We start from the raw sequence: 11,645 nt of genomic DNA, 5'->3' as shown, positions 1-11,645 counted from the left end.
ACACCCATCTCCCTGACTCCAGGAGCCACGCTCCTGCCCAGAGTGATGCCCACGACCCAGCAACCCTACTGTGGTCATTACAGGGCCAGGAACTGGGAGGGCAGGGTTCCCTGAACACTGGGTATGTGTGCCCACGTGTATGTGGTTATGCTGGGTGTCTGGGGATGGAGGGATCTCTCTGGCCCACGCTGAATGCTCTGCTCCCAGTTCCAGGCTGGTCATGTGAAGCAGGCATGGCTGGGATGGGGGGCAAAGTAATCTCTCCAACCCCCTCCCACCACAGTAGCATGTTACAATTGAGACATGGGCTTGGGGACAGATTGGGGGTGACCTTGTTCCTGTGGCTGCTTGTGTGACCTTGAGCAGGTAACTTCCCATCTCTGCTTTTCCATCCCCTAATCTGTGAAATGGAGGCCTCTGGATGGGGCTGGTGTAGGGTGAAGCTTCCTGGTCCACCTGGTGTTCAGTGTTGTTCTGGAAACATTTGGTATGTTGCTTTGATCCCCACAGTCACTCTCCAGCCTTTACCCCCCAGTATGGCTGGATTTGCAAGGGGCCGGGCAGATAGGCATCATCTGCAGACACGGTAATTGAGCCCAGACTGGTGAGTGGGCAGGAATTCTCTCCCTTTGGGGTCCCCATCTTGTGTTTACTGTTTGTTTTGTTTTTTTAAAACTGTCTAACCACATCTTCCAACAGGTGCATATAGCCAACTTTGGATGGGATCAGGGAAGGCCTCCTGAAGAAGGAGACATCTGTGCCAGGGCATCTGAATAGTGGGAGTCTGGGCCACCCTTTTGCAGGGGTGGTAGAGCCCTGTAGGACTGGAGTGAGCCAAGGTATGGATGACTATTCCAGTTGGTGTGCCTGGGGGTTCAGGAGGATGGCTGGAGGTCAGTGCACATGTGCCCACCTGCCTGTAGTCATTTGTGTCTCTTGGGTCCTGTATATGTCATCCTTTGAGCAAGGTTAAATCCAGACCTCACTGACTACTTAATAAGTGACAGCATGTCAACAAACGAACATCTCAATTCTACGAAGCGAACAGTACTCTTTGTAATTAAGGCCAGTTTGGTGTGATTTTTGTGGTGTTGGAAAGCGTTGATTTTTGACTGGCATTGCATTTGTAAAATGAGTGTTAAGTAAGGTAAGAGGCAGTTTAGGACTTGACATGACTGGGTGAGCCATGAAACAGCTGGTGGAGTCCTAGAAGTTTGGCTCAACCTTGAGGGAGACAAGGAAAAGGGGGCATTGGTGGGGCTACACTTTCTTGAGCCTCCACTTAATCCAGAGAAGGTCTCCTTTAATAACTTTATTTATTTATTTATTTATTGAGAAGGATCACACTTCTTTGGGGAGACATGACCAACAGATGAAGGCAGCCTGGTGGGCATCCTACACATCATACTTTTGCTAAGAGAGATCAACTGGAACACTGGTTCCTCTGGCAACTTCCCAACCTCATCCCTTGAGTTTTGTGGACACTCCCAACCACTTCCTTGAAGGCAACTGTAGTCTGTTAGAGAGAGAGAGAGAGCCCCTCAGGGGTGACCTCTTGTTTTTCACAAAGAACCTTTCTTTAGATTTTTTGAAATCTTCACTTTGTTACTTTCATTCTACATTCACTGAAGGTCATCAGACCAGCTTCTGTATAGATTGTCTTGATGTCAGCACCAGAGAGTTCATTTTTAGCCATGATCAAGTCATCCAGGGTTACATCATCAGCCAACATCATCCTGCTTGTGTGGTGTACATCTTAGTGTTTTCATCGAGTAGGGGAACTCAATTTTCCTGTCAGTGAGGTCTGGTCTGAGAAGTGTGGGATCCGAAGTCTCTGTTTGGTTTGTGGCCATGATAACTTTCATGTCACCCCTTGAATCAAATCCCTCCAACTGGCTCAACAGTTCCAACATCATTCATTGAATTTCTCTCTCACCACTGGAACTTGAGTCTTATCTTTTTGTTCCAATGGCATCAATTTCATCAATAAACGTGATAGATGATGCGTGTTCTTCCACAATTGGAAACAATTCCTAAATGAGTTTGGGCTTGTTCCCTAGGTACTTCTCAATGAGTTCAGAGCCAGCCACTCTCAAGAAAGTGGCTGAGGTTTGGTTTGCTACTGCTTTGGCTAATAAGGTTTTACCTGTGCCAGGTGGATCATAGAGAATGTCCCCCTTTGGGGGCTTTATACTCATCTCTTCATAATATTGAGGATGGGTGAGAGGAAGCTCCACAGATTCCTTAATTTCCTGAATTTGGCTGTCCAACTTCCCAGTATCAGCATAGGTTTCCTGGGGGTCCTTTTCTACCTTCATCACTGTGACCAAGGGATCCATGTCATCCATGAGTACCTGTATGACAGCATGCACCTTGTGGTTGAGCAGGATGGAGCACCCTGGTTCCACCAGATCCTTGTCTACAAAGGAAAGAATGCAGATGTTGTGCTCTGAACCCACTGACTTAGACACAATGGTTTGATTGTCATCAGTTATCTCTTCTATTGTTCTTACCGACATTGAGGTCCTCAGATCATTCACTTTCGATCAGTCTTCCTGTTGCTCTTCTTTGTTTTCTCTTTTTAAAAAGATTTATTTATTTTTTAAAAACATTTTGTATTTAAATTCAATTAATTAACATATAATGTATTATTGGTTTCAGGGGTACAGGCCTGTGATTCATCAGTCTTAAAAATACCCAGTGCTCATTACAGCGCATGCCCTCCTTAATGTTGATCACCCCATTACCCCATCCCTCTACCCACCTCCCCACCAGTAACCCTCAGTTTGTTTCCTATGATTAATATTCCACTATGGTTTGTCTCCCTCTCTGGTTTCATCTTGTTTTATTTTTTTCCTCTCTTCCTCTATGATCCTTTAAATGGTTTCTTAAATTTCATGTATGAGAGAGATCATATGATAATTGTTTTTCTCTGATTGACTTATTTAACTTAGCACAATACCCTCTATCTACGTTGTTGCAAATGGTAAGATTTCATTTTTATGGCTGCATAATATTCCATTGTATATATATATCGCATCTTCTTTATCCATTCATCTGGTATGGACATCTGGGCTCTTTCCACAGTTTGGCTATTGTGGACATTGCTGCTATAAACCTTGGGGTGCAGGTGCCCCTTTGGATCACTACATTTGTATCTATGGGGTAAATACCCAGTAGTGCAATTGCTGGGTTGTATAGGGTAGCTCTATTTTCAAGTTTTTGAGGAACCTCCATACCGTTTTCCAGAGTGGTTTTACCAGCTTGCATTCCCACTAGCAGTGTAAGAGGGTTCCACTTTCTCTGCATCCTTGCCAACATCTGTCATTTCCTGACTTGTTAATTTTAGCCATTCTGACTGGTATGAGGTGGTATCTCATTGTGGTTTTGAATTGTATTTCCCTGATGCCAAGTAATGTGGACCATTTTCCCATGTGTCTATTGACCATTTGTATGTCTTCTTGGAGAAATGTCTGTTCATGTCTTCTGACCATTTCTTGATTGGATTACTTGTTTTTTTGGGTGTTGAGTTTAATACTTCTTTCTTTTTTTAGGTTTTATTTATTTGAGAGAGAGGGAGAGAGGGAGCGCGTGCGCATAAGCAGGGGAAGCAGCAGATGGAGAGGGAGAAGCAGACTCCTCGCTGAGCAGGGAGCCTGACATGGGGCTCGATCCCAGTCATGACCTGAGCTGAAAGCAGATGCTTAACTCACTGAGCCACCAGGTGCCCCAAGTTTGATAAGTTCTTCATAAATTTTGGAGACTAGCCCTTTATCTGATGAGACATCTGCAAATATCTTCTCCCATTCTGTCGGTTGTCTTTTGGTTTTGTGAACTGCTTCCTTTTGCTATACAAGAGCTTTTTATCTTGATGAAGTCCCAATAGTTTACCTTTGCCTTTGTTTCTTTGCCTTTGGGGATGTGTCTAGTAAGAAGTGTTGTGGTTGAGGTCACAGACATTGCTGTCTGTGTTTTCCCCTAGGATTTTGATGGATTCTTGTCGCACATTTAGGTCTTTCATTCATGTTGAGTCTATTTTTGTGTATGGTGTAAGGAAATGGTCCAGATACATTCTTCTGCATGTGTCTGTCCAATTTTCCCAACACCATTTGTTGAAGAGACTATCTTTTTTCCATTGGATATTCTTTCCTGCTTTGTCAAAGATTAGTTGACCATAGAGTTGAGGGTTCATTTCTGGGTTCTCTATTCTGCTCCATTGATCTATGTGTCTGTTTCTCTGCCAGTACCATACTGTCTTTATGACTATAGTTTTGTAATAGAGCTTGAATTCCAGAATTGTGATGCCACCAGCTTTGGTTTTCTTTTTCAACAATCCTTTGACTATTCATTGTCTTTTCTGGTTCCATACAAATTTTAGGATTATTTGTTCCAGCTCTGTGAAAAAAGTTGATGGTATTTTGATAGGGATTGCTTTGAATGTGTAGATCACTCTAGGTAGCATAGACATTTAATGATTTAAAATTCTTCCAGTCCACGAGCATGAACGTTTTTCCGTTTCTTTGTGTTTTCCTCATTTCTTTTATGAGAATTCAATAGTTTTCAGAGTACAGATTCTTTGCTTCTTCGGTTAGGTTTAGTCCTCGGTGTCTTATGGTTTTGGGTGCAATTGTAAACGGGATCGACTCCTTAATTTCTCTTTCTTCTGTCTCATTGTAGTGTATAGGAATGCAACTGATTTCTGTGCATTGATTTTATACCCTGAAACTTTGATGAATTCCTCTATGAGTTCTAGCAATTTTGGGGTGGAGTCTTTTGGGTTCTCCACATAGAGTTTCATGTCATCTGCAAACAGTGAGAATTTGACTTCTTCCTTGCTGAGTCAGATGCATTTTATTTCTTTTTGTTGTCTGATTGCTGAGGCTAGGACTTCTAGTATTATGTTGAACTCTTCTAGTGGTGAGAGTGCATATCCCTGCTGTGTTCCTGACCTTAGAGGAAAAGCTCTCAGTTTGTCCCCATTGAGATAGATATTTGCTGTGGGATCTTCATATGTGGCTTTTATGATATTGAGGTATGTTCCCTCTATCCCTTCACTTGTTTCCTGTTTTAGTCTTGCTAGTTTATAAGTTTCTAGGAATGCATGCATTTTTCCATATTGCCTAATTTGTTGGCATACAGTTGCTCATATATGTTCTTAATTGTCTGTATTTCCTTGGTGTCAGTCGTGATCTCTCCCCTTTCATTCATGATTTTATTTATTTAGGTCATTTCTCTTTTGGAATTAATAGTGAAGAGTGATGCATTCTGGAAACTGTTATGGAAAGGAGAGAACAGTGACCACAAATGGCCTCAAGGAATCACAGCAGCATCACAGAGTTCATCCTTCTCGGGCTGTCTGCTGACCCCCATGTCCAGGTTCTGCTCTTTGTTCTGTTCCTGATAATTTATCTTCTGACTCTGCTGGGGAACCTGCTGATAATACTCCTGATCCATACAGATTCTAACCTCCACACACCCATGTACTTCTTCCTGAGCCATCTCTCCTTCCAAGACCTCTTCTATTCTTCAGTCACTGTGCCCAAGCTGCTGGAGAACCTCCTGTCTCAGAGGAAAGCCATCTCAGTAGAGGGCTGCCTGGCTCAGGTCTTCTTTGTGTTTGCCACTACAGGGATTGAGGCTTGCCTGCTCTCAGTGATGGCCTATGACCGCTATGCTGCCATCTGCCACCCTCTGCTCTATGGACAGGTAATGAATAAACAGCTATGTGAGAGGTTGGTGTGGGGCTCTTGGGTCGTGGCCTTTCTGGATGCACTCATGAACATCCTCCTGGCTTTGAATATGGACTTCTGTGAGCTTCAAACCATCCACCACTACTTCTGTGAGCTGCCTTCCCTCTTCCCTCTCTCCTGCTCCGATGTCTCCACCAACTCTGCAATGCTACTCTGCTCTGCCCTCCTGCATGCCATTGGGACCTGCCTCCTGATCTTCTCTTATGTGCACATTCTCTCCACCATCCTGAGCATCAGCTCCACCACAGGCAGAAGCAAGGCCTTCTCCACCTGCTCCTCCCACCTCACTGCAGTGATCCTGTTCTATAGCTCAGCCATTGTTCGCTATCTCATGCCAACCTCAGGCTCACCTCTGGACTTGATCCTTTCCATACAGTACAGTGTGATCACTCCCCTGGTGAATCCACTCATCTACAGCTGGAAGAACAAGGAGGTGAAAGCAGCTCTGAGAAGAATGATGATAAAGTATCTACACTGTCTCAGCACAGAAGAGATATAACATGAAAGAAACATAGAGTAGAACTGCAGCAAGAAATCTCATGACTGACATTAGGTTCCTGATTTCCTGTTTTGTCACATGTTGCAATGTGCGTTGCTGATTCTCCCTTTTTAAAAATTATCAAGGAAAGTGCTAGAAGCTATTTTGTTTTCCATGGCTCAGAATCAATCCTAATCAGACACAGCATAAGTCAGAAAACCTTCTCAGCTTCATAGATTTAGTTAATAACATGTCAATTCAGGATTCACATTTTTTAACATCATTCAAATTAGGATGGACATTGAAATATTTTGTGTGCGAATGTTTAATTTGAATTAATGTGTCTGGGGAAAGATTTTATAGGAATAAAATATCCTAGGTCTCTAAGAAAGGGAAAACAAAGACTTGGGCTTAATGGGGTGGAGGAAAGGGTCGTGGCTGGTGATAAGGTCTCTGGAAATAGGCAGAAATAGAAAATGTGGCCAACAGAAGGAAGTCACAGTTTACTAGGTATACTAATCTCTATTGCTTTCTGTTATTGCCATAGTAAGTTACCAAAACTTCAGCAAATTAAAATAACATCTACTTATTACCTTACAGTTCTCTAGGTCAGAAATTGGAGCAGACTCCACTAGGTTCTCTGTTTAGGGTCTCAGAAGACCAAAATCAAGGTGCTGGCTGGGTTGGGCTCTTCTCCACAGGCTCTGGAGGTTCAGATTGTTGGCAGAATTCGGTCCCTTGAAACTGTAGGTCTGAGGTCCCCATTTCTTTGATGGATGCTGACTGGGGATCATTCGTCCTTATTGAGGCCCCTTCACTTCTTACATGGTCCTCTCCATTTTCTTTATTTATTTATTTATTTTTTATTTTTTTTTAAAGATTTTATTTATTTATTCGACAGAGATAGAGACAGCCAGCGAGAGAGGGAACACAAGCAGGGGGAGTGGGAGAGGAAGAAGCAGGCTCATAGTGGAGGAGCCTGATGTGGCTCGATCCCATAACGCCGGGATCACGCCCTGAGCCGAAGGCAGACGCTTAACCGCTGTGCCACCCAGGCGCCCCCTCTCCATTTTCAAAACAGTGTGTCACCTACTTCTAACCTTCTGAATCTCTCTCATGTCTCCATCTTCTACCATCTGGAGAAAACTCTCTGCTTCTAAAGGGCTGATAACAGATTAGGCCCACCTGTATAATCTCATATTTTAAGGTCAGCTGATTTGGGACTTTCATTACACCTACAAAATCCCTTCACAGCAGTCTCTAGATTTGTGTTTGAAGAACCACAGAGCAGGAATCTTGAAGGGCCATCTTTAGAATTCTGCCTTTCACAGCATGTAAACATATAAACATAACACTCGTACTACAAAAACAGAGCATAAAAGGGAGTAAAGCTCGAATGATGAGAGGAGAGGGGAGAACTGTGGAAAGGGAGAGGACTCAGTACGAGCAAATCGTGCTACATAGAGATGGGGAAGGAGTCAGTCTGGAGAGGGAGATCTCTGAGAAACTGTCAAATACAGAACATCTCTTTGTCCCAGAATATGTATGGATGTAGGGAATTCACTGCATCAATGCCTGGGACTGATCATGAAGAAAGACTTTCGCCCTGAATTTAAAATAAAACCAAAATACAAAAAATGTGCCTACACAAGGTCTATGATGACCTCTTTCCACTTTGGAGGACTGTAAGCCCCGTGGTCCTTCTTATCTGTCTGCACGCCTCCCACTTCTTTATGTTTCTGTGCCCACATGGTGCCCTCAAACTACCCTCTGCAGAACTCCACTGGCCTTTTGCCTAAACGATATTTGTCTAAGCTATTTTTGCCAATTATCAATTCTTCTTGGAAAACATTCTCTTTCGATCTATAATTACCTAACTTTGGATTTTCATATAAGGTAAACATATTTCAACCCATTTCAACATTATGTTTCATTTTCAACTTATTTTCCTGTTTTGCTTCTTGCCTGAGTACTAGAAATAGTCAGTTTTGACTGCATTATTACCCAAGATAACAATATTTTATAACAACCTCAGCAGAGGAGTAACATAGAACCGCTTTTTAGGTGTTCATGACTATCTCTTGTCCTGCAGTACACAGAAGCACAATAAGAGTTAATATGTCAACAAAATTTTGAAAAGAGTACACACTTGAATGGAATAGCTCACTACCTCATGCATACAATGCAAAGAAAACATTTTATTATTTCCTTCTGAAAACAATCTGCATACCCAAAAGCATTTTCTCTAAGCTCCCACACCACACTTCTCTAGGATACCAGATTTGTTTTAATTCAGTAACTTTAGTGTGCTTTGATTTGTATATTATAATGTATGCTTGATATCACATATATTTAAGTTACAAAAATCAACTGAGTAAATTTTAAAGATCTAATTGGGTTTATTAATTGATTCATGAATTGGGCAGCATTCCATCTAGCAAGTAGAAGGGAGCTCCAAAGGGAAGGCTTTCAAGGTGGAGAGGGAGTGGAAAAAAGGAAATTATTAGGAAAGAATCCATTGTTTTAGGCAAGGTTGCTCTCCTAAGGAGAAGAGAAAGGGCCTATCACTAAATTTCCTAGTGTTGACCGGGAAATTCCCATGCTGACTGGCTAAAGGTTACCTTTCTGGGAGGTTGAAACTGCAGTTAGGTTATGTATTAAGTCTTGGTTTACTGACATGAGGCCTTAAGCTAAGTGATGCCATTTGGGGCCTGTGGTTTTCTTTTTAAAAATACACACACACACACACACACACACACACACACACACACATTTAGTGAGCACTAAATACATGTTTAATATTATAACTGTAGCAAAAAGTAATTTTGTTACCAAAACCCAACTTTGGCTGCCTGTCACTCAAAAGGCCAATACTCAAGAGAGGAGTTTTGACTGAAAAGGAATATTAGCTTTATTGAGGAGGCTGGCCGCCTTTAGAGAAGGCAAATTCTTGTCCAAAAGCCAAGTCGGAGGTTTCTGCTTGTCCTAGAGAGTTTTAAAGGGGTTTAATCAGCTAAGGGAGTGCAGGGGTCTGTGACATTTCTTTATTACTTGCAGACTTGATGATGACAGCTACAGAGTTATCTTGGTGCTCTCAGGTTGTGCAAGAAGGTCTGGTCCCTTGGTGCCCAGGGGTGGTTGTTCAAGAGTATTCTGTTCTTTCTGTAAAGGAGGGCAAGGTCTAGAGAGGCACAAAAGAGGGTTGGTAAAGTCATTTGTGTGACCTTAAAAAAGAAAAACATTTTGATAAAAGATTGCTGGCCAATGCAGTTTCAAACAGACTTGCTGGCCTCTGTGGCTTGGGAAAGTTCTGGTCTTTCATTCCCCAAGACCAGTGGTCTGTAAATCTCAAAGAAAGCAAATTAGTTCTGTTACAGATCAAGGGCCCTAAGTCAGCAAGCAAGGAGTGTGTTAATTTGCTAACCCTTAAGTTAACCCTTAAGACTGGATGGAGTGCTGTTATCACTGTACTGAATAATATACTTAAATGACAATATTATTTGTTCCAAAAACTCCAGCCTTTTAAAAGAATCTTATCTAGCATACTATAAGACAATATCTATAATATATTGCTTGATTTTATATCTTAAAGTGTTATGAAAATTTTTCTTATAAGTAGGTGAGAATGAAGCAACTAAAACAAGGGGATCGTAATATGACTGTGTTATTTTCTGTTTCTTCCTTTTTGAATTCTGGTTTCATTAGAATTTCTCAAGATTAAAAGAAAAAAGCTTACTGATTCCGCAAATGCTGTATGAATCCAAGGTTTCTAAAGCAATTAGGATACTTACACCTCTAGGGAGGAAACATAACTTTTTCCTCTACCATTTCATGTTCATGAGTGAGACCCCTGTAACAAAAGACAAATTAACAAGAGAAAAGGGTACAAATTTATTTAAGATAAGTTTTGTGGGACATAAGAAAAGGAAGACCAGAAGAAACAGTTAAACTTGAGTGGGTTATTTTCCCAGGTTTATTGAGATATAATTGACATACAACATCGTGTAAGTTTAAAGTGTATAACATATTACTTTGATACACTTATATACTGCAATTTGATTCCCACCATAGCTTAGCTAACACCTCACAATGGGAACATGTTGATCAAAGGGTACAAACCTGAGTGTTTTTACAGAAAGATAGGAAAGTCATGAAAAGATGTGATAAGACAGGGGCGCCTGGGTGGCACAGCGGTTGGGCGTCTGCCTTCGGCTCAGGGCGTGATCCCGGCGTTCTGGGATCGAAGCCCCACATCAGGCTCCTCCGCTATGGGCCTGCCTCTTCCTCTCCCACTCCCCCTGCTTGTGTTCCCTCTCTCGCTGGCTGTCTCTATCTCTGTCAAATAAATAAATAAAATCTTTAAAAAAAAAAAAAAAGATGTGATAAGACAAAGGTGAGCTAAGTATAGTAAATGGGAATGGGGAGATGGGGGCTGGTAATTAGCAAGGCCTATTCAGATTTCTCTCTGTGTCCCTTCACCTTTGGCAATAAGGATGCTCCTTTCCTCCAGGTATAGAGGGCACTTCTCACATGAGGGTTTTATAATTTCCTTTAGGCGAAGATCAGAAAGTCCTTCCTGCATTTGCCATTTCTCAAATTCCTTCAGTATGAAATATTCAATATTTCAAGGGGCTATATTTTGGGAGAGTGATCTTACCCTAGGCTATAACTTCAACACAGAAGTTCCAAAAGACCATATTGAATAGAATCATCTGAGGCTCTTACAAATTGCAACTTGTCTAGTTAATGAGTTTCAAACTGGGCTTCAATCTATGACTTCAGGGAATACAAGACATTGGCTCCTTCACCTCCTAGTTTGCCAGGCTCAGCCAATTACTGACTACGTAATCTATATATACCCTCTTCTCAAGGGTTCTGGGGAGAATCACTCACTATCCAGAATCTTCTATGACAGTATTTAGAATCAGGAAATGAAATAAAGAGATACCTTAGTGGTTGGGCCTATGATCATTGGAGGGAGGCTCCTCACAGTTTTAGTTGAGCATTTGATAGTCTTACCATGTAATGAGTAGGAGAGAAACACAGGACAAGGCCAGAGCTCAGAAAATTCTTGTCTTGAAGCTTCTATCTTTAAGACTATCTAGCCTTGGGGTAATCAGTTTTCTGTTCTCACTGTGACTTCCAACCAGAAAAAATAAATAAATAAAAGGACTGATTGCCTTTCCTGTAACTAGACTACAGAAATATTGGTTCTCATGGGCATAGAGACCATCCCAGTCCAGATGAGATCCCACCGTGAAAAGACCAAAGCGACAGGAAATCTTCTGAATCAGAAAATGCCTGGAACTCGGTAATGTCCACTATGATTGCTCTGAAGTTTCTCCTCTCTCCTTTCTGGTCCCTATCTTTCACTCTCCTAATCCAGCCTTCTTTTCCTATCTTCTCATTAACTTTCC

The 11,645-nt window shown here is 41.9% G+C and overlaps 1 protein-coding gene and 1 pseudogene across 1 annotated transcript; one reads left to right on the top strand and one right to left on the bottom strand.

The window, feature by feature from the left end:
* Nucleotides 1-1,519: 1,519 nt before the first annotated feature.
* On the bottom strand, nucleotides 1,520-2,534 carry LOC100480957 (annotated as a pseudogene).
* Nucleotides 2,535-5,304: 2,770 nt separating this feature from the next.
* LOC100481206 (olfactory receptor 8S1-like) lies at nucleotides 5,305-6,249 on the top strand. Its single transcript, XM_011234763.2, has one exon. The coding sequence runs from the start codon at nucleotides 5,305-5,307 to the stop codon at nucleotides 6,247-6,249; it is 945 nt and encodes a 314-aa protein (XP_011233065.2).
* The last annotated feature ends 5,396 nt before the right edge of the window (nucleotides 6,250-11,645 follow it).

Source organism: Ailuropoda melanoleuca, unplaced genomic scaffold (genome assembly GCF_002007445.2).
Source record: "Ailuropoda melanoleuca isolate Jingjing unplaced genomic scaffold, ASM200744v2 unplaced-scaffold4944, whole genome shotgun sequence".
Taxonomy (NCBI): Eukaryota; Metazoa; Chordata; class Mammalia; order Carnivora; family Ursidae; genus Ailuropoda; species Ailuropoda melanoleuca.
The sequence above is the reverse complement of the archived record's forward strand: the minus strand, read 5'-3'. Positions and strand labels throughout refer to the sequence as shown.

Bases quoted from the DNA above. Each gene is read 5' to 3' on its own strand.
- LOC100481206 (XM_011234763.2), top strand. From the start codon at position 5,305: ATGGCCTCAAGGAATCACAGCAGCATCACAGAGTTCATCCTTCTCGGG.